Source organism: Pongo abelii, chromosome 16, assembly GCF_028885655.2.
Source record: "Pongo abelii isolate AG06213 chromosome 16, NHGRI_mPonAbe1-v2.0_pri, whole genome shotgun sequence".
Classification (NCBI taxonomy): Eukaryota; Metazoa; Chordata; class Mammalia; order Primates; family Hominidae; genus Pongo; species Pongo abelii.
The window spans coordinates 55,199,067-55,222,365 of record NC_072001.2 but is presented as its reverse complement, the minus strand read 5'-3'; the positions used below and the strand labels follow the sequence as shown (position 1 = coordinate 55,222,365).

General features: G+C 46.0%; 1 protein-coding gene across 4 annotated transcripts in view; it reads left to right on the top strand.

Annotated features, from left to right (window-relative positions):
* MYO5C (myosin VC) overlaps positions 1–23,299 on the top strand; it is a 105,080-nt gene that overhangs the window by 21,681 nt on the left and 60,100 nt on the right. For 3 of the 4 annotated variants that reach the window (XM_024232524.2, XM_054531489.1, XM_063716156.1), the window contains exons 7-13: positions 609–690; positions 2,578–2,685; positions 8,137–8,243; positions 11,305–11,570; positions 15,794–15,875; positions 19,099–19,239; positions 21,045–21,170. In XM_024232524.2, the coding sequence (XP_024088292.2) occupies positions 609–690; positions 2,578–2,685; positions 8,137–8,243; positions 11,305–11,570; positions 15,794–15,875; positions 19,099–19,239; positions 21,045–21,170 (912 nt within the window). The remainder of the gene's footprint in view (positions 1–608; positions 691–2,577; positions 2,686–8,136; positions 8,244–11,304; positions 11,571–15,793; positions 15,876–19,098; positions 19,240–21,044; positions 21,171–23,299) is intronic. The other variant, XM_054531490.1, reaches the window with a different exon arrangement.

The window sequence follows — 23,299 nt, the reverse complement described above, 5'->3', positions numbered from 1 at the left end:
TTTGGATTCTTTTTTCTGTTTATTAAAAATTGATGGATGAATAGGTGTAATATCAGGTGAGTTGTATGACTGCAGGAAAAGGTTAACGACTTTTTAATTTGGGGGATTTACAAAATCCTTATAGTTTAAAAAGCAAGTATCTCTTTCTAGAGTACAAAAACTGTTTGAAATAGACAAAGCTGACAGACTGGCTTTCCTATCAGGAAGCGAATGGGATCAGAGCTATTGAGAGGGTTTTAAAAGAAAGGCTTTTCTGCCAGTAAATGGAGAAATTTCTTCATCGTTTTGGCCCAGGAGAAGAGCAACAGTATAAGCCTTGTATTGCAGGAAGTTTCTAAAAATTTCACTAGGATAAGTTACGCCATTCCCATTTCATAGGACATTTTCATTTAATAACACCTTCTCTGGGTTGCTCGTTACTTGGAAGGCCATCTCAGGCCACCCAGTTCTCAGCTGAGAGGAAGGGCCTGCTTGTGAACTGGCCAGATCACATCCCAGACAGAGAATTATCTATCCAGATTAGATATCTAGGACCCTCTAGTTAAAATCCTGGCATTTTTGCTTGTAAGGATTTGATGTAATTTTGAGGACATTTCTTTATCTTACAGTCGGAAAATGAACGAAATTACCACATTTTCTATCAGCTTTGTGCATCTGCACAGCAGTCGGAATTTAAACATCTTAAATTGGGTATGTGTTGGATTGTGTATGAAAGGGTCTCTCTTTTATGGGGGCTTACATTCTAGGTTAACTTTCTTCTTATAGTAATATATTTTTTTTAAGTATTTGCCCAAAGATACAAGATTCTTTGGTTTCAAGGACAGAATTGGTGCATCTAATTAAGGGGATGGATTTGGGCCGGGGGGATGAGTTTAGAGAGAGGGGGCACTCTTAAGCCTGAGGGTTATTTTTAAAGCTCATTGGGCCTGTCATGGTGGCTCACGCCTGTAATCCCAGCACTTTGGGAGGCCAAGGAGGGCGGATCACCTGAGGTCAGGAGTTAGAGATCAACCTGGCCAACATGGCAAAACCCTGTCTCTACTAAAAATACAAAAATTAGCCGGGTGTGGTGGCACGCACCTGTAGTCCCAGCTACTTGGGAGGCTGAGGCAGAAGAATTGCTTGAACCTGGGAGATGGAGGTTGCAGTGAGCCGAGATCGTGCCACTGCACTCCAGCCTGGGCAACAGAGCAAGACTCCGTCTCAAAAAAAAAAAAAAAAAAAATAGCTCATTGGGTATTTATGGTCCTCCAGCTAGAACCACCTGAATAAGACCTCCTGACAGCTGGAACATGTGGTGTCACCAAACTTTCCATTTTATTTGAACATGACATGTTAACCCACTTATTAAAACAAACCACTTCTATCATAATTTGACCTTCCTTGATGGCTCAAGGTCATTCATTATTTGTAGTCATAATTAATTATATTCCAGAGATGGCTAAAACACAGGGCTGTTTGTCCTTCAATACAAAAGGCCCCGATCCCCGTGCTGTCACGGCTCTCCTGCCTTAGCCATTTGTGCTATGCTGGTAGATGAGAATTGTTGGAGATAACTTCTAGTACGTTGGAGTTGAACTCACACTCTCTAATTTTGGAGAAGTTGCTTGTACTCTTAGAATCTAAGTTTCTGCAGATTTCACATGAAGGTAATATCCTTGGCCTTGTCTGCCAAACAGAGTGTGAATAGCGAACCTGCAGAAGGGCTTTCTGCAAGATCCTCTACTATTTAAACATTAGATGTATGTGTATATATACATACATATATATACATACATACATATATATAAATGTATATATACACACATACATATATATACATATATAAATGCGTGTATATATATACATATATATATAGAGAGAGAGAGAGAGAGTCATTATCCGGATTGTGCTAATGGTTTTATAAGAGTATATGCATGTCAAAAATTCATTAAATTGTATGTGTTAAACATATGCAGCTTATTGTACAGTCAGTAAACCTCAGTAAAGCTGTATAAAAATGTTAGGTGCAGGAACAAAAACCATGAGCTTTAGAGTTAGGCCTGCATTTAAATTATTGTGTGCCATCAGCTATTGGAACTTGAGAAAGTCACTTCGCTTTTTTGAGTCTCAGCTTCTGCGTCTGTTATGTAGAATTTTTTGTTGTTGTTTTGTTTTTGTTTTTTTGAGACAGGGTCACTGAGGCTGGGGTGCAGTAGCGCCAGCACGGCTCACAGCAGCCTTGAACTCCTGGGCTCAAGTGATCCTCCCACGTCAGCCTCCTGAATAGCTGGGACCATAGGCATGTGCCACCACGCCCAGCTAATTTTTTGTAGAGATTTGGTTTTGCCCTTTTGCCCAGGCTGGTCTTGAACTCCTGGATTCAAGCAAGCACCTTGCCTCAGGTTCCCAAAGTACTGGGATTACAGGCATGAGCCTCCAAACCTGGCTGTAATGCTGAGTTCTAAGGAATAAATGGAATAAACTGTGTAAAGTGCATGACACAGCTCGTTAAGTATGAACTTCTGTTCTTCTGATAAATGTGTATGTCCAAATTTCTGTGTTACAGACATAACAAATCTTACTTTTTGATTTCAGGGAGTGCCGAAGAATTTAATTATACGAGAATGGGAGGCAATACTGTCATTGAGGGTGTGAATGATCGAGCTGAAATGGTAGAGACTCAAAAGACCTTCACGCTTCTGGGTAAGGGAAAATATCCCATCCAAGTATGTAGCCATTTTCTCTTAAAAAAAAAAAAAATTAAGGCCAGGCGTGGTGGCTCACGCCTGTAATCCCAATACTTTGGGAGGCTGAGGTGGGCGGATCACAAGATCAGGAGATTGAGACGATTCTGGCCAACATGGTGAAACCTGTCTCTACTAAAAATACGAAAAATTAGCCAGTCGTGGTGGCGGGTGTCTGTAGTCCCAGCTACTCAGGAGGCTGAGGCAGAGGAATCCCTTGAACTCAGGAGGCAGAGGGTTGCATCGAGCCGAGATCGCACCACTGCACTCCAGCCTGGCAACAGAGCAAGACTCTGTCTCAAAAAAAAAAAATTAAAAGGTGGGGATTCCCATCAAATGTGTGTTCTGAAGACTCCTAATCAATTCTAATTTTAGGACAAACCATCAGAACATATTTGGAGACTAAGTGGTCAAGACTGTGCTTTTCCCTTAAAAGAGCTAGAAATTAACTCGTTTTTTCCCTCAGCCTTCTTGGCTCGCTGTTAGAGGCGTGGGCTGCAAGCCCTGTGACTGCCGTAAGCTCTTCTAGGCTGAATACAAGGATGACTGGTAAAGCCAAGGTCCAATTCGGTTCAGAAGTGGAATGTTGGCCCTCTGTGGCCTTCATAGGTCTCCTAATGATGACAGTAAAATAGTGAGCACTCATCTGGAGCTTACAATAAGCTGGGCACCATCCTAAGCACTTCATATCCCTGTGTGAACTCATTCAATCCCTACAAGCACCCTAGGAAGTCAGTGCTGCTGTTTCTCCCATTTTACAAGAGGGAAACTAAGGCACAGAGATGGGAAGTGATTTACCCAAGGTTAGGCGGCTGATTCAGAGTGGAACTGGCTTTTGCACTCCAGGGTCTTCAAGCATCTCATTTTGGTACAGAAAACCCCATCTTTTATTGCTCAGATGCTGGCACAGGTGGAGCAGGCACGACTGTCACAGCACAGCCAGTTGTTCCCAATCCTTCTCGCCTTACTTTTCCCACACAGAGCTCATGTTCAGAAAGGCTGTCTACCAGATGGTATTTATAAAAACAGGCATTCACTCTCTCATTCTGTATGAGTCTAGACATCCACATGAAGCTGCCAGTCAAAGCTTCTGATCAGGGTGATGCCTTCAGCCATTTCTTTCTTTTTTTTTCTTTCTTTCTTTTTTTTTTTTTTTTGAGACAGAATCTTGCACTGTCGCCAGGCTGGCCTGGAGTGCAGTGGCACAACCTCTGCCTCCCCGATTCAAGCGGTTCCCCTGCCTCAGCTTCCCAAGTAGCTGGGATTACAGGCACGCGCCACCACACCTGGCTAATTTTTTGTATTTTAGTAGAGACAGGGTTTCACCGTGTTGGCCAAGATGGTCTCAATCTCCTGACCTCGTGATCCACCCGCCTTGGCTTCCCAAAATGCTGGGATTACAGGCATGAGCCACCGCGCCCGGCCAGCCATTTCTATGTCTTGCTGAAATCTCTCTTGCTGAAATCTCCCGCCGATTCATACTAAGTGCTTTCATTCTTGTGGCCTGGTTGACTGTATCTGAATGTAAAAAGCTAAGAGTTTCAGGTTAAATATGTCCAAGGAATAGGCAAGACGATCACAGCTGGATAATGGAGAATGAAAACAAGATGGTTTTCTAAGCAAAATCACCATCAGACTGTTCCCTCAAACCTGCTTCGAGGAGAAAGGCAGTTTAAACATTTTATAATAATAGGATAAACACTTTCGGCACTGACTTACATTTGCTGAAAATAATTATAGTCGTCATTTCAATCTTTGTATAATGTACTCCACGGAGAGGGGGCTCGGTGTGTGAGGAGGGGACAGGTGATCAAGCTCTGGCTGGGCTGAAGGATATGCCCTGCCCTGCCCACCCTCATCTCCCTGATCCTTCTACTCTCCCCTACCTCTATCATGTCCTCCTCCTCACGGGAAGATAATGTAGGGCAAATAGAGTAGGCTTTGGGATCAAATGAACGTGAATTCAAATCCTAGTTGGTATGAGTCTAAGGTTACCCACTCTGAGACTTGATGTCTTTTTTTGAGATGGAGTCTCGCTCTGTCGCACAGGCTGGGGTGCAGTGGTGCAGTCTCGGCTCGCTGCAACCTCTGCCTCCGGGGCTCAAGCAATTCTCCTGCCTCAGCCTCCCGAGCAGCTGGGATTACAGGCACATGCCACCGCCCCCAGCTAATTTTTGTATTTTTAGTAGAGATGGGGTTCACCATGTTGCCCAGGCCAATCTTGAACTCCTCAACTCAGGTGATCCACCTGCCTCTGTCTCCCAAAGTGCTGGGATTACAGGCATGAGCCACCGTGTCCGGCCAAGACTTAGTGTCTTGATCTGTGAGTGGCAACGCACCTTACCTTTCATGACAACTCGCGAGGAAGTGTATGTAAAAGTCCCCAGCACCAGGCCAAGCACACAGCAGGTGCATGGTAACTGTTACTCCCTGCCTTCTAGCTCTCTACATTCCCAATTGTCCAAACCCTCACCATACTTTGAGTAAAACCATCTCTTCTTCCATGAAACCTTTTCTAATTGTTGGAGATCAGCAATTTGCAGCCATTTGCCCCCATGTTTCACACAACTTAGGTTATGTTTACAGATTTCCACATCACGTTCCTCAGTCCCAGGGCCAAGACTGGGACGAGATGAGAGAGGCACTCACTCTCAGGGCCCTGCACGTGCAGGGTTGGCCCTGGACACTTAGCCTGTGCACAGACTTAGGCGTTTTGGACAAAGCCCTCTGGAGTTTTGTGGAGAGGTGGAGTACCGTGTCCTCTTATGGCGTTAATGGTGATGGCTGCCTGCTGTGCTGTGTGAAGTGGGCAGGTGGTAAGAGATTGGGGCCACTGCACCTCTTCCCTGCAACTCTCCCTTCAAGAGAGGGTACCTCAGCTCAAACTTTTCCTTTGTCTTGCACGAGGTCATCAGGGACTTCTCTGTTTAGACACGCTAGGGTGAAGCTAGATGGCTTCATGAACGCTGTGGGTCTTTTCTCATATTGCGGTGGGCACTGGTGTTAAACTGCTTAGATATGCCTTACCCAGTGTAACCTCGGGTGAGTTCCCTAACCTTCCTATGCCTTAGTTTCCTCCTCTGTGAGATGGAAACAATACTAGGATTCCTTCGTGTGGTTGTAGTGAGCATGAGAGGAGCTGATGCGTGGAAAATACCGAGGACAGTGCCTGAGGCAGTGTTCCCTTCGCCTTCCCCTCCGTTTCTGCTGCTGAGATCCCTCAGCTAGCAGCGAGATTACCCCTGGAGAAGTGCGAGGGGATGCATTTTGATTAAAAAATCCCTTTCCTCTGCCCTTTTGCTGTGTCTTTCTCATGTGATTCATCCACTGATCCCTGCCATTTGAGTGTTGCTATGACCCTTGCCCTCTGACGGGACGAACACCTTGGAATCAGGCTGCCCCTGGGACCTCAGGCTCTAGGAACTTGACCAGTGAGCTCCTCCTGGAAATCTGATTCAGGCTGGCATTGCTTTTGTGTGACAGGCTCACTAAGGATGATTACTTAACACAGGTCTTGAGTTCTTTCTTTCGTATTATTGCTTTGGAGTTGTCATCTCCCTTTTGTGTTTCTAGAAGGCCTGGAGTAGTTTAAGGGATTTAGTTATGGATCACAGAAAGCAGGGAGGAGTGTGAGAATGGAGGCTCCTGCACTTGGCGTTTTTAGTTGCTGCTCATGATCACTTAACCTGTCATTACCATGGTGGAGGCCTAGGGGTATATTTCTGTTGGACACATCTGTCCTTCAGATGGAGGAGTTACCTCCAAATGGAAAGGCAGCAAGTGCCTGGACTTAGCTGGAGCTGGAGTCTTCCCTGTGTTCTCGGATTGAAATCTTTTGAGACTGATTTTATTTAATCTTTGTAGTAGAGGAGACTCTGGGCCAGGTGCAGTGGCTCATGCCTATAATCCAGCACTTTAGGAGGCCAAGGAGGGTGGACCACTTGAGCCCAGGCATTCAAGACCAGCCTGGGCAACATGGCGAAACCCCGTCTCTACAAAAAATTAGCTGGGTGTGGTGGCGCACATTTGTAGTCCCAGCTACTCAGGAGGAGGAGGTGGGAGGATTACTTGAGCCTAGGAGGTCGAGGCTGCAGTGAGCCTGATCACATCACTGCACTACAGCCTGGACAACAGAGTGAGACCTTGTCTCAAAAAAAAAAAAAAAAAATTGTAGGTTTTGAAATTGTTAAAGAACATGACCTACCTGCTGATGAAAACTCCAGGTATCCTCAAGTGAGGGGTCACTGGCTTCCATTCCAGTGTCCATTCCAGGGTGGACCAGGCAGCCTGCCTGGTGTGAATGAGCCTGCCTGCCACCTCAAGTGCATCTCTCAGCTGCTTAAGTCACCACGGTGTCATTAACACACACTGGGGGGATCCCGACCTGGCAAAACCGGGCTCACAGCGTGCAGGTCTACACTGTGATTTACAGGGTTCAAACACAGTCCTTTCTAGCAGCTGGTTTTCTTTCTTTTTGGCTCCAGGAAATGTGCTAATCCCCTCCTGGTGACTGAATATGTATGGTATGTAGTCATAATTTATATTCTACTTACTACACTGAAACTCCCAGTAGGAAACATGGGGCAGGCTCACAATAGAATATAAGAGGGAGGGGTTATTTATTATTTACAACTACAAAGGTGTGAGTGGAGTCTAGGGGAGCTATTAATACAAGGGGCAGTGGGCACCTGGGGGGCAGCAGCAGAACTGTTCACTGCTCTTTCCCATGTGGGCATCCAAGTGTTTCTGGAGCCTAGAAGGAGACTTGGGTAAAGTCAGCCCCAGAGGAGTGGTGACCTTCTGTCAGTCAGGCCATGCAGCCAGTTGGAGGCAGCTTTGCAGGGAAAGGGGCTGGGGAGGACGCACTCGGAACCTTCTCTTCTCCTTTCTCTTTTCTCCTGCCGGGGCTTCCCATGAATCAAACCCAACCAAAGGCCAGAGGGCATGAAAGGCCATCGCCTTGGTTTATAGCAAGTCCCCTGGGGCAGAGACCAGAGAATCTGGAGGGGCAAACGGAATCCCTCCAGCAATCCCACCTAAAAAATAATTCAGGGATTCAGAGAGCTTGTGAGCAAAAAGAAAAATGAAAAACATTCAGAATCAAGCACAGAATCAAAGCAAGATGACTCCGAGGAACCTGATGCGAAATGGTTACTCGGATATTAATTTTTGTGTTCAACTTCCTAGCAGCCATGGCAAAGGGGAAACCTGTGTATAGACACTTATGATAGGTGTCTACAGAGGTCGACTAGAAGGAACAGTGCACCAGATGCCCCTGGGGTCCACTTCATGTTCCTGTCCCAGAGCTTGGCACTGATGCTACCTGCATATCTCGCATGAATCCAGGTGCCCATCTTACTAGTCAGAGAAGAGATGCAGTATTCTAATCTGGGAAAATGTTTGTTTTCAGGTTTCAAGGAGGATTTTCAGATGGACGTTTTTAAAATCCTGGCAGCCATCCTACATCTGGGCAATGTGCAAATCACCACGGTGGGCAACGAGAGGTCCTCAGTTAGTGTGAGATGCTCATTTTACTTTTCCTTTGTCTAAGGGTCATAGTGGAACCGGCTCGCAGCTGACCCGCCTTTGCTTTTTAGCACCAGGCATAGTTGGCCTCCTGGGTAGACTGGTTTAACAGGAAGCAGGCGGCAAGGGTTTCCAGGGCTTGCCTTCAAAGAGTAAAGCCTCCTCCCCTTGCAACAGTAGAGGAGAGGAAATGGATCTTCTGTATGATTTTCTTTTACTCAATAAGTATGTATGAAGCACCTACTAAGTGCCACGGACTGTCATAGCATCTGGAGAAACAGCAGTGAACAAAACAAAGCAAGAAGCCCTTCAGAGAGCTTATGATCAGGGGTAGGGAGGAGACACGACAAGCAAATATGGGCTCCGACAGCTGGTGACGGCTGGCACAGAGGAAAGTAAAGCAGAGGGGGCATGCAGAGGCGCTGTGTCTTTCATGTGGGGTGGTCAGAGAAAGACTTTCTGAGAAGGTGGTGGGCAGCGGCCTGAAGGGGATGAAGAAGCAGGTTGTGCCTGTGGATGGGGGAGGAACAGCAAGTGCAGAAACCCGCAGGCAGGAGACGTCATTTGAGAAACAGCAGGAAGGTCCATGTATCCAGAGGGTGAGTGACAGGGAGGGTGTGGATGAGACCAGAGTGGGGAAGGGGGATTGCAGACCATGTAGGACCTTAAGGTCACTGGCTAGTTTTCAGCAGAAGGACACCCACTACCTCCTTACACCTGCTTGAATCAGACGTCAGTGGTGCTGGCTTCCTGGGAATGTATTGTAAGTTTTGTGAAAGATTTCTTTATTTAATGGACACAAGTTAATTTAATGTGTGTTTCTTCTATGACACATACTATGAGTAGTGATTCTTGGGGGAGGGGTATGTGTTTAATTAGTCTCATCATTGTCCATGTAAAGAAGAAAACAAATACAAGTAAAAAATGTTTCTATGAAACACGGAATCTGCACACCTGTAAAGCTTTGCATTAACAATGACATGTCTGTCCTAGTCAACTCAGACTGCCATATCAAAATGCCACAGGCTGAGTGGCTTAAACAATAGACATTTGTTTCCTCACCGTTCTAGAGGCTGGAGGTCTGAGAGCACAGTGTCAGCCTGGTCGGTTCTGGTGAGGACTTCCTGCCTGGCTCCTAGACAGCCACCTTCTCATTGTGTCCTCATGGTGGAGCGAGAGCAGACACTGTGATGCCTCTTATGAGAACACTGATCCCATCATGGCAGGCCTCACCCTCTCAACTTTAGCCAACCCTGATTATCTCCCGAAGGCCCCATCTCCAAATACTGTCACGTTGGGGGTTAGGACTTCAACATATGAGTTTTGGAGGGACACAAATATTCAGTCCGTAACAATGTCTGTTTTCATGTCCCTCAAACAACTGATGGGAATAGTTGATCATTTTGTGTAACCAGTGAGTTCTTGGCTGTCTGCTACCAACGGTTTGGGGAGAGAGCAGAGCAGAGTGGAGCATGAGCTCCTGGCTTAGCGTTTTAGGCCTTTTGCCATGACCAGGAAGTAATTCTCCTTCTTTTCCTCCAGCTTTCGCCTCAGCGTCCCCCCCATCCTGCCCGCAGTGTCCAGACCTCGCAGAGTGAGTCAGTTCCCCAAGTGGGAAAGCAGGGAGAGAGGTGACGAGAGGCCTGGGGGAGAGTGTGGTGTGTCTGAAGTGGCACATCCCCCTCAGTTTCCTTGCTCAGTTACCTCAGAGAAGCTGGGCTTCTGCCCTTTTTTCCCCAAACCCCCATAGACTAAAAATGTGATTTCTACCCAACAAATGCCATCACACTGAGCCCTCTCCCGTGAAGCTTCTTATTAAGGTAGCATTTTGGAGGAGGAATTAAAATTGATTGACTGAAAATCCTTTGGAAAGTCTGCTAAGAATATTTGTAGAAAATTCCCAGTCCTATAATTATTGATCCTAGATTTGGGATCCATCTCCACCCATTTGTATCAGGAACTTGAAATGTTGGACATGTTAAATTTGGATGAAGCCATCTGACTTTTTGAAAAGCTGCTGCCCCTTTGCATTTTTTTCCCATAGCAGCACCTGCCGCTGAATTGTTTTTGACTCAGAAGGTTTCATTCTTTCTTAGAAGGAAGGAAACCAAATGCCACCGCCAGTCCCTTCCCTTATGAGGTCAGGCACGTCAAAGCCAGCTCTGTGTTACTGTGATATTGGTCAGCAGCGGGTGTGGGTGGAGCGCAGGGAGGGGCAGGACTGTTTCCATGGCTTCCTGCACTGTGTCCTGAGGCTTTTTAGTGCAATCATGTGGGTTTCCTGGTGGGCTGGAATGGTGCCCACAGGGGAGCCTGCCTTGGGAGTTCTCCTGCCTGAGAGAAGAGCTGGGAGTCACATCCTTGCCTGAGGACAGGAGCACTTTGTTCACACCGGCTGAAGGGAAATGGGAGCACCTCTTCCCTTTTTTTATCTGCTGGCCAGCAGGGCAGCTCTCATGCCCAGTCTTGGGGGAGAAGCAAGATTTCACTTTGTGTATTCAGGAAAAGTCCCACCCCAGCCCTCGTGTCAGCTGAGGCACTAGCTCAGCCACGGGACTCCCACCAGCTTCTGCCTGGCAACAACACCTGGGTACCTCCTGGACCAACCATCCAGGCAAACCGCTGGCAACACGAGGTGGGGCAGGGTGAGTGCACACTCTGACAAGTGGCCCAGGATGGTTCAAAGGGAAGAGAGAGGGCTGCATCCACATCCACAGGAACAGGGCGGGGTCTAGAGAGGATGGTTTCTATGGCGTTAGTCACCGCTGACATTCTTTGGTTAAAATGAAAAATCAATGTGGGACGCAGCCCTGGACTCCCCGGCATTGCTGCAGGGGTGGTCTGCCAAGGGCCAGGTGCAGGACCCGTGCTGCTGCAGCCCCCTTGCTCTACTCCCAGGTCTGTCTCCACCTCCTGAGGCTGGGCATCCTTGTGCCAGCTACTACTCAGCTGTTGCACAGGCCTGAGTGTGGGCATGGGAGCCTTGGCCAAGTGGGATTGTGTGTCTTTGGATGGCTGGGCCACCTGACGGGGCTTGTGCTTGTTTTTGAAGGAGGATGACAGTCACCTGAAGGTGTTCTGTGAGCTCCTGGGCCTGGAGAGTGGCAGAGTTGCTCAGTGGCTGTGCAATCGCAAAATCGTCACAAGCTCTGAGACGGTGGTAAAACCCATGACCAGGCCTCAGGCTGTCAACGCCAGGGATGCACTGGCCAAAAAGATCTATGCTCACCTGTTCGACTTCATTGTGGAGAGAATTAACCAAGCGTTGCAGTTTTCAGGCAAGCAGCACACTTTTATTGGTGTTTTGGACATTTATGGGTAAGATTCTCTTCAGTGAGCCTGTCTTTCCTCCTTTAAATGTTGAGGGCCCCATGGTTTTTAGATCATTTTGTTCTGGTTCTTTTGTATTTCACATGATTAGAAAGATAACATTCTCTGCTTTTGCCCCTATAGATGCTAAGTACACTCTCCTGGGCTATGGTGCCATTTATTTAAAGTGCATTAAAGAGATGCTGAATTAGGAATGACCAATGTCAAGAGCTTACTGTGTGCCAGCTCTGAGGCTGCTTGGCTTCCATGGGCTTTCTCACTTAATTCTTAAACAACCTTATAACTATCCCCGTTTTAGAGCTGCAACAACCAAGACTTAGAAAGAGTCAATAACTTGGTCACAATTGCTCTGCTGATGGGAGAACCCAGCACAGTTGTGAGGCTCCTGCTTCTGCTTTTCCCACCAAAGGCCCCTGAGGTGTGGAGCCCCGAGGTCACTTCCCATTCGAATCACAGGGGATGACAAGTCACCTAGGCTTGCACCTTGCCCAAGCCCAGCGGCCAGAGGTGGACTGAACCCAGGTCTCTGATCAACCACCCCCCGACCCCAATCCTTTTCCGTTCTTGGGTGAGAAGGTCTTGGATTTTCCCCAGCCCTCCTCCAGGAGGTCTTACCCTTCATCCCACCCTGGAGTTGGGTTCTTTTTCATTCTCTCTGCCTGGTCCTCCTTTTCTAAACCCCGGGCTCAGCTCGTGCTGAAACTGCTATGGAGTAACCAGAGTGGAAGCTGGCATGGAGGGCTCCACGGAGATTGTTATCCCTCAGGCTTTTCTAGCAGCTGGCCCCAGTGCCCAGCCCTTGTCCCTCTCCTGGGACCCACCCTGGTTTCTTAGCAGGAGAAGGGGAAGATTGACCCATGAAAGGCATCATGGAGTGTTCACCTGGATTGGGGAATCGTCCCCACACCATGGCAAAAAGCAGCTCAACCCCATTCCCCATGCAAAGGGGAGAGCCGAGCCCTGGCCTTCATGGCCCTGCTGCTGCCTCCTGGGGAGGAGGGGACAGGGCCACATCACGCTGTTGGACTTGCACCCAGGTGGAGAGGCAGCTTTTCCCATAGCTGTCAAATGGGAGACAGTGCCTCAAGGGAGTTGCTTTGTTTAATTTAGATCCTAAGTGAATACATATGGCTCCCAATTAATAGTACATGTCAACAGTTATAAAATGCTTAATACATTACTGGGATAGCCTAGTCAATTATTTACCTTGTCTTCTTCCAAGAAAGTGTTTGAGCAGTCAGTTAAAAGCTTAAGTCAACTTTTAAAAATGGATAGTCCTCATTAAAAATAGTCCTGTTTCATTGTGGTGGAAATACGTAATTGTTCTGTTATTTCCTGTTCTTTTGGGTGTTTTTAAAATGTATTTTTAAATGGCTGTCCTTTATTTTAACAGTATATTATTTCTTTCTTTTTTTTTTTTTTTTTTTTTTTTTTGAGATGGAGTCTTGCTCTGTTGCTCAGGCTGGAGTGCAGTGGCACCATCTCAGCTCACTGCAACCTCTGCCTCCCAGGTTCAAGTGATTCTCCTGCCTCAGCCTCCTGGGTAGCTGGGACTACAGGCACCTGCCACTACGCCCGGCTAATTTTTTGTATTTTTAGTAGAGACTGGGTTTCACCGTATTAGCCAGGATGGTCTCGATCTCCTGACCTTGTGATCTGTCCACCTCGGCCTCCCAAAGTGCTGGGATTACAGGCGTGATCCACTGCACCCGGCCATTATTTCATATTTTTATCTAACAGATGTTTATGTCCCAGGCACTGTGTTGGAGGCAGTGGTTGAACAGCATAGACATACGGCTCCTGCCACCATGGGACTGAGACTGGTGAGGGCGGCAGGCCAGCAGTAGAGGTTGGGATGAGTCCTGGGAAAGGAGGAAGGTGTGCTGGAGGTTAGCAGGGGGTGGGGACGGAGCAAGGGCAGCCATGTGCAAGGAGTAGTGAGCTGGACGGTGGCCCCCAGGCAGGATCCAGAACCACTGTAATAAGGAATTTGAATTTTTCAGCTATGTGGAAAAACCTGAGACAAGAGTATTTATAAATTCACAAAGACTTGTTAGAGTAAATTATTTTAAGATTCCTCTCAAAAATTCTAACAATAGCCTGTTTGCTGCCACCCTTGAGTTCATGATACACCTCCAAAAAAATCAGCTTTCCTCTAGGCAGCAGGGCCGCAGCCTGGGGCCAAGCCTTTCCCGCCCCCTCCAGCAGCCTCGCTTCTAGGCTAACCCTCGCCCAGGCATACCTGCAACTTTTGAGAAAGCTCTTTTTGACTTGGAAATAAGGAAGACTCAAAGGAAGAGTTAGCATCTTTGAAAGCAAGTAAAGCTGAAGCTGTGAGCTTCAAGGTCTAAGCTGAGAGCAAATGAAGGCTGGTGACTCCCCAGCCTGTCGTGTATTTATGTTCTTTGGACCCAGAGTTGGAAAAACCTGGGTCTGGGGGTCAGACCCCTGGGGGTGAGCTCCATAGCATACCAGTTACGTGACCGCAAGAAAGTCACAGAACCTCTCCAAGCCTCAGTTTCTGCATCTACAAGATGGGGCCTCTCTTGCAGGGTGAGTTTGAACATATGGTGGAAGAAATTATGCAGGTACCTTGAAAACCATAAGCATGGTTCCAATATGAAGTGCTGTCATAGCCAATGTGCCTCTAGCATTTTAAGTCACAGATCTAGTTCTTTCCATGGGTCCTAAACTTCAGATCTTTGTGCCCTAAAATAATGCATTGATGTTTGACATTTTGCCAGGTTCTAGAAAGCTCTGCCCTTGGCCCCAGCTGTGAGCTGCAGAGCTCAGTGAGACCCTTTTGAATCTCCCCCAGGCCCAGCCCTGGCCTTGCTTCCATGAGCAGACCAGCCTCCGAATCTCTGAGCCACCAAGGCTGCATGTGGAATGGGGCTGTCAGAGCTGCTGTGAGTCACCCTGGAGCTGTCTAGAGGACAGTCCAGGTTCTTACCCTGCCCAGGAATTCCAGATTGAGCCAAACCAGCTCAGTCAAGTGAGACTCCCAGGGGACCTGTGGTAGGAGCTGGCAGGAACCTCTCAGGATTAGAGCGATTAAGAACAAAGCTTTGGAGGCACCAAGCATTGGGGTCGAATTGCATTTCTGGCACCACTTGCTGGCTGTTGGTCCTCACCATGGTCACTCCTTCTCTGACCCTCATGTGTGACAGTGGAGTCACAGGAGCCCTTCACATAGGGCTGTGTTAGGGTTATGGGAGGTGACGTGCATAAATGCTGACACCTTAAAGCGCTCAGCAAGCTGCCTTCCAGCAGGAGCTCATCTGGCCAGGTGGTAAATTTGGTGCCTCTGTTTTGTTCGGCCCACACCGTGTTTTGCAGAGTGGGATTATTCACTTTAAAGTCCCAGTTTTCTGACTTTTCTTAAGAATCAATTAATCTAACAACCTGGGCCGCATTCATCCATGGCTACAGCCAGCAGGAGCTGAGTAGCAGCTGCCCCTTGGACAATCCTGATGGCTCCAGGCCCCATGTGGCTCACTGTTGTGCCGTATCCAGTCTGCTTCCCAGGCCTGTCCCCAAGGGCTCCTCTCAGTTCTTGAGCTTGCAACTCCAAGGCAACTGCAGAGGCAGCTGATGAAAGTCTGAATATGGAAGCCAGCTGTGTCTGTCTCATCCCTGACGGGGTGTGCTAGGCTGTAGGATATGAAATGACTTTGCCCTTTTCCTCTAGGAACTATGAAAGCACCCCTTAGGGAGGCAAAACTGTGCTGCAATTGTGCTGCTCGTCCCCTCAACAGACAAGGAGAGAATAGGAAACCACATTGCCTTCTCATTGGAGGCACAGGCATCACAGTCAGGCAGCTTCGCAGCTAAGTTCTGACACAAGCTGTGTGACCTTTGGCAAGTTTCTTAACCTCTCAGGCTTATTTTCTGACCTATAAAGTCAGAATAATAATTGCCAATATCACTGTTGTTGTGTGGACTGCACCATATGGTGACATGCCTATTTTAATGCCTGGCTTGAGGTAGGTGTTTTATACCTACCAGATTTCTTCCAGGGGACAACCAGGAAAAGGGTTATTTATAAACTGACTACTAGGATATCATTAAAACCAGAAGCTGTGAGGGGTATTTAAAACTTGTAGAAGACATAGCAAACGTTTAGGCTTTTAAGTGTCAAAAAATATCTATAAACAAATGCATATGTCTTGCTTCAGGTTATGTTTTAACTTGTTTAAATTGTATTTCAGTTTTGAAACCTTTGATGTGAACAGCTTTGAACAATTTTGCATCAATTACGCTAATGAAAAACTGCAACAGCAGTTTAACATGGTAGGTGACCTTTCTGCCTTCTTGACTAGTTCTCAGCCGTGTGTGTGTGTGTGTGTGTGTGTGTGTGTGTGTGTGTGTGTGTGTTTGGGGGGTGGGTGGGTGGGTGTGTGTGATCATGGAAAGAGGCATTCTTCCTTCTTGAGGTTTGAAATTTTTATGCAAGGAGCCTCACGCTGGGTCACTGCACCACCTTGTGGCCAAATCTTGAAATCACACCCTCTCATCTATTTCATCTTTTTTTGAATCACCTGCCAATGTGTGAGCCTCACTGCCCTTCTTGGATACAGACCCTCTGTGCAGCCAGGCAAAACTATTTAGTTGGTTGCCTGAGGCCTCCACTTTCTTTCGAGCCTCTCTGTCTTTGCATTTGCTGCTTTCTCTGCCTTAACCCACGTGCTCCTGTTATTTCCCCATTGCTTTATCTTCACGTGGCCAACTCCAGCTTGTGTTTTGAGACGCAGCTTCCCTGAGAGCCTCCCGCGATACCTCCTGGCCTCTTCCTATGTGCTTCCTTATTGCAGGCCTGTCACATGGAATTATCATCATTTCCATGCAAGTCTCCAAATAGACTTGGTCACCTGGAGAGGCCAGGACTGGCATTCTTTGTCTGTCTCAGCCCAGTGCTTATCTCGACGCATGCAGCACTAAACAGCAGATGGCCAATGGATTATGGGAATGAGTTTCTCCAACCTTAATTTAGAACAAGACATATATGGTACCTTCCTAACTAACAATAAGATCAAATGTATTCTCCCATGGAAACAGACAGGAGATGGATTCCAATTTTTTTTTTTCCACTGGGAAGATTTGTTTATTCCAAAGACGTTTTTGAGTGCATACTGTGTATACCAGGTACCAAGTTAAGTGCTGAGATAGATGAATAAGACAATTTTAAAAATGTTGACTAAATGCTACTTGTGGCTGTTTGGGCATTTATTATTGCTATGTGTATTGAATACAATTTCAGCCTCTTAAATCAGTTCCCTAGATGCAAGAACTTTATTGAATTCACTTTTGAATTCCCAACAGTACTGACGCCTTTCTGCTCCTAACAGAAATCGATGAAATTAAAAGTTGATTGGACATCTTTCTACATTGGCTCTACCATGAAACTACTCTCATATGTTTTTTTTTAATTGCCTCCTTAACATTTATATTTGGCTCTGTTTCTGAAAAGCCATGAAAGCCGAAATGCTTTACTAACTCACATTTTCCTTTTAGCTTACATCCTAAACTTTGGCTATGTGTTCATGGGAAGAATGTTGATTCCAGTTCATAATAGAAATCACACTTTAATACCCCAACAGTTACTCCAAGGAAAGGTTATACCTTTGTTAGTGTTCAGTCTTATGCTCCCTCAGAACCCCTGAGGAAAACATAGCATGACGTCTTGGAGAGCATGGGCTTTGGCTCAAACTAAATTGGATTTGAATTTCAGCTCTACCACCTCCCTCTGGGACCTTGGGCTCTCTGAGCCTCTGTTTCCTTGTTTTAAAAATGAGTCATCATTATACATTGTATGTATGTGTCAAAATATCACATGTACCACAAAACTATGTACAACTATTATGTATCAATTTAAAAAGAGTCAATAATAACTGTCTAATATTGTTAGAAGACCTAACATTGAATCCTACTCAGTAGAAGTTTCTTTTTTTTTTTTAGCCCAGAATTAATTCATATATAACCATTAAATTTCATTCCATTGTAAATTTCTATTTCTTTAGCATTTGCAAGGCTTTCCTGGAAGTTTAACATTAATAACTACAGCTGAGATTTATTCCAAGTACATATTCAGTATAACTCACCTGAAGTCAAACTTTCTGTGGCTGCTAGCCTGTCCCCTGGCTGCAATGGTGTGCTGCTCCCCAACATGTCTACCTTAACCTCAAAGTGGCACTTACACCAGATGTCTTGCCAAAAATCACAAATCAGAAGCTGTAATTCTGGTTGTTTTTTTTTTTGCTTTTGTTCTCCTCTCCTGTTCTTCCTCTTCCATTTCCTTCTCTTTCTCTTCTATTTCCTCCTCCTTCTCTTCCTTTTTCCTCTTCTCCTTTTTCTGAATCATCCGTCAATGTGTAGATCCTCCCAGGAGGGGTAGTACCTTCAATTGTCGGCACAGAAAGCTTTGGGTAGGACTCTCCTGATCTCCAGTCCACCTCTTCTGGCTGCCACTGGGCCTTGCACCTGATGCCCCCAGGGAGCTCAGCAGTAGCAAGTGTAGAAGTGCAGGTGCCACCTTCTCCTCTCAGCCTGCTTACCCTCCACGTGACTTTCTGTGGTCAAGTCACGCCATGGACCCCATGTCCTGAGCCTGACATTCATCCTGACCTCTTCCCTCCTCTTCCTCCTCCCTGAGTCCCAGCCATCAAGAGCATCGGGCTGAGTCCTCATTGGTCTCACTGCCTCTGGTTCTTCCCTCCTCTGAGCTATCCTCCAGGTCTCATCTTAACCCCTCCGCCCTCCAGTGGGTCCTCACTGCTCCTAGAAAAAGGCCATAGGCCCAGAATTCTCTAGGGAGGGTGTGAAGGTCTCGGGTGATTTGACTGTACCATTCTTTGCCACCACATTGCCTGCTGTCCTCCTGTAATTTCTAACCTGCTTGAGGAGCGTTTCTCAAGCACCCATTGAGCTTTCGTGTGGTTCCCACTGGGATTCCTCCATAGGAGGGTTTTCTTGATGCCCCACCCCACCTCACCACCTGCCAGCCAAACTTTCTTTCATCCTCCGTGGTAAGCCTGAGTACATCCTCTGGGAAGCCTCCCTGATACCCTTACAGCCCAAGTAAGTAGTGCACAAAGATCTCTAAGCGGTGGGCTTCTCCCACCGGCCCTGCAACTAGCATTCTCAGGTAGCTGGCTCCACCCAGCCAGGCTGCATTAGGCCAAAGAGGCTGGATCTGTCCTTGGATAGCTGCTAGCAGGAAGGGGCTGTAGGACCACACTGAGTACCATGTGGTGCTGGTGGTGACACAGGCTGGCCCAAGCCATGTCCTAGGAGGTAGAGACCCACTCAGACTAGGTGGGAGAATGACAGCTAGACTTGCTTTAGGAACTCAGCGGTATTGATCACGGTATGGGCCTTGTCTATACTTCAGGGTCCTTCTTTTTAAACATAAATATTGCAGATCAACCACTTACGTTTTCCAAATGCTTACATCCTGCTCTTTGGAAACATATTTTAATATTCTGTTTTACTTTCTGTATTAACTTTGGATTCCCAGCATGTCTTCAAACTGGAACAAGAAGAATACATGAAGGAAGATATACCTTGGACGCTGATAGATTTTTATGACAATCAACCAGTTATTGACCTGATTGAAGCAAAAATGGGAATTCTGGAGTTACTGGATGAAGAATGTTTGGTAACTTTTAAGAATAATTGTTTTTTCCAGCTTTTAAGTAGTAACAGATGAGCATTTTGCAAAGCAGTTTTTTTGAAGTGTGTTTGTAAAGTCCTGATGTTTACCCAATTGGTTGGATGGATATTAATGCTTGGACAGCATCCACAGCAGGGACCCCAGAGGGCCAGCTGGGCCTTTTGCCCTCAGCCTGTGTAGACCACCCTTGGGGAGCTGTACCACCTCTTAGGTGACGTCCAGCATGGAGGCTGTCCCAAGGTGTATGTAGAAACGTGCATGGAAACAGCAAGTGACTCCACTCAAGTTGTCGGTGACTAATAAGAATTGAGTTTTCTTTTACATCCTGATTCTTGTGAGTCGTCAAGAAAAATCAACATCGTATGATTCACCAGAAGAGCTCTCTAGAGTTTCCTTCTTACCATTTCCCTCTGGGAAGCTCTGAAGTAGGCCAGCCTGGCAGTGTCTCTCATGGGGGCACAAGAACAAATCATCCTGAAGAGAGGATTAATAAGGTTTCGGGGTTAAAGGATTTTTTTTATTTTTTGAGACGGAGTCTTGCTGTATCACCCAGGCTGGAGTGCAGTGGTGCCATCTCGGCTCACTGCAACCTCCGCTTCCTGAGTTCAAGTGATTCTCCTGTTTCAGCCTCCGGAGTAGCTGGAATTATAGGCGCACACCACCATGCCCAACTAATTTTTTGTATTTTTAGTAGAGACAGGGTTTCACCGTGTTAGCCAGGATGGTCTCGATCTCCTGACCTCGTGATCCACCCACCTCGGCCTCCCAAAGTGCTGGGATTACAGGCATGAGCCACTGCGCCCGGCCAATTTTTGTATTTTCAGTAGAGACGGGGTTTCCATCTCAAAAAAAAAAAAAAAAATTCACATGTATCAAGAACAAATTTCGCAACTAGCTTAGTACAACGAGGTATGCCCTTATTTCAAGGAGTGAGTTAATTAGGAAGTAAAATAAGAAAAACTATTTTCCTGAGGCAGGGGAAGGGGAGGACTCTCTATTCAGGTGCCAGTCCTTTCCCATTCACCCGTGAATAAAGGTCATGTACATGTAATGGAACCCACGCTCTTTTTTCCTGAACCTTTAGACTTCTTTGGGAAGAAGTAAAATACTGCCTATTTTATAGACATAAAATTCTTCATTCTAAAGTCATTGTGTGACCATTTCTTTTTAAAGTTTTGTTCTTCTAAAGGGACATTGATGTATCCATTAAAATATCACCTCAAATACCCCACAAATATATATAATTGTTATTTGTCAATTAATAATAATTTTTAAAGTGCCCTAAAGATTAAGATCAAGGACAAATTAATGCCTAAAGTTGCTTTTTTAAAAGCCTCTAAGGCCAGGCACAGTGGCTCTTGCCTGTAACCCCAGCACTTTGGGGAGGCCAAGGTGGGTGGATCACTTGAGGTTAGGAGTTGGAGACCAGCCTGGCTAACATGGTGAAACCCCGTCTCTACTAAAAATACAAAAATTAGCCAGGCATGGTAGCAGGCACTTGTAATCCCAGCTACTTAGGAGACTGAGGCAGGAGAATCGATTGAACCCAGGAGGCAGAGGTTGCAGTGAGCCAAGATCGCGCCATCACACTCCAGCCTGGGTGGAAGAGCCAGACTCCATCTCAAAAATAAATAAATAAATAAATAAATAAATAAATAAATGAAAAGCCTCTAATTGAGAGCAGTTCACTGCGTGCCAAATCACCTTGGTTTCTTAGAATTAGTGCTTTTCCTCACCTGTATGAATCTCTGGTTTTCTTACTTGCTATTTGGTTTATTTTTCTTTTCCAGTTACCACATGGAACTGATGAAAACTGGCTTCAAAAGCTGTATAATAATTTTGTCAACAGGAACCCTTTGTTTGAAAAGCCTAGAATGTCAAACACATCCTTTGTCATCCAGCACTTTGCTGATAAGGTACTGCAAAGGTCTCCATCAATGCTGTCAACCCCAGAACCCGTACAGCCTCCAGAAGGAGTAGGCAGGCCAGGAATGTTTCTGGTCAGATTCAAGTCACACTTAACATGTAGCTTTGATGAGTGTGTGTTTAACAGTTCCTGATTTGTTTTTATGGCAAAATACATTAGTTTCAACTGTACTACTTTAAAGACGAATGTGTTGTTAGAAGACCTCACTTCTGATTTTGAATTTACTGAAGTTACTGAATTTCATTAACCTCTTATCAGTTTATTTTCTGTATGAAATTATGATAATCAAGACAGCATAATTCTTTCCTATGATGAAAGCTATATCTTTTTCTGAGGTTCTATTTCATTAAACTGGACTATATTACAATTGCAACATAGGTTAACTCAAGATGATGATGGGTTATCTTTGTGCTTTTTTTCATCTTTTGTGTCTTTTTTTTTCTTTATATGTCTCCTTTTTCTTTTTACTAAACAAATGTTACTTGTCTAAAATGAAAAATTTTTGTTAAAATCGCATTATAGAAAGCTTAGAAAACAGAAGGAAAAAATTGCCATAACCACCTGCCCTGAATGTACATTCTTATTTGTTTTCCTTCCTTAAGGGAGCTCCTACCTCCTCCCATGTCCTGGTTGGGTGTTGCCTTGGTGGCCTAGCCCAGTGCCAGGGCTCACGGGAATGGCTTGTGCTTGTCTGTTTATCACAGAGGCTGGTGCTGTGAGTCAGAGCTGGTCACTCCCAAGTGACTGATGGTGGAGGGAGGGGACAGCAACCTGGAAAGCTGTGATCACCTTTGTGTGCTAGCAGAGTACTGTAAAATATTAAAATATAGGATTGGCCGGGTACAGTGGCTCACACCTGTAATCCCAGCACTTTGGGAGGCTGAGGTGGGTGGATCGCTTGAGGCCAAGGAGTTTGAGACCAGCCTGGCCAACATGGTGAAACCCCGTCTCTACTAAAAAATACAAAAATAAGCCAGGCGTGGTGTCACGCACCTGTAATCCGAGCTACTCAGGTGGCTGAGGCAGGAAAATTGCTGGAACCTGGGAGGCGGAGGTTTCATTGAGCCAAGATCACGCCACTGCACTCCACCCTGGCCGACAGGGTGAGACCCTGTCTCAAAAAAAAGAGATAAGTTTTTAGTGCTTAGACTTTTTCAGAAGGGCTCCTGAAAAGATGCCTATGAAATGAATGATCATATGTCAAATTATATTTTCTAGCTGTTGTCTTACAATTTCAGGGTTCTGGTCCCATAGGAAAAGGGAGGGGGAAAGACCAGACTCCATAAAAAGCACATATGGGATTTCTTTCAAGGGTCTCTCTTTATAGGATGTAGTTTCTGTAAATGTAATTCTCTCACCTGCCACTTCCAAGAAGTCTCCCTTAAAAGAACTAGGCAGCGTTTGGGCTGGACTATGGATTGATTGGTGGGAAGAACCCATACACACTATGGGGTTAGATTAGGTTTTCAATCTCATTGGCCAGAGAAATCAGGTCATATTGAATGCAAGTCAGCTGAGCTTAGATGTAGCAACTCAGCACATCTTCCCTTGGTCCCAGAGTCCCCAGCAGAGGCACCAGCTGCCTGTGACACTGTCCCCACAGATGGTCGCCTGGACCAGGAAAGCTCTATATTTGCCACCTTTGCCTGTCTGTGCTAGTGGCTCACACCACCATTCTAGAAGAATTTGTACAACAATCCACGTACTTCATTCACAAAGAAGTGTTTACAAACAGCCGGTGTTCCTGGATCTTAACCTACTGGCAAGGATACTTCCTTACCTGGGGGACAAAGCAGAGGCCATGCCCAGGGAACCCTCTGCTTCCAGATTCTAGCACTCTCCCGTTTCCTCATTGTCAATTTTTTAAATTAATTTTAATATACGTTTTTAGTTTATGAAAAATATATTATCACATATTAAGATATGCAATCCAGAGGCATAAACTAGGAGGGGTTGAATGTTTAAGCAGCCACCCTGGATATGCCATGGTTTGAGGGATTCAAGAAGCCTTCCTCATCAGAAAGGGCAGCATGTAGAGTTTTCTAAGCCAGATTTAAGCAGTGCAAATGTTGACCCATTCTAAACCTGACTCTGAGGGCTTGGCGGCTCTTGAAGGCT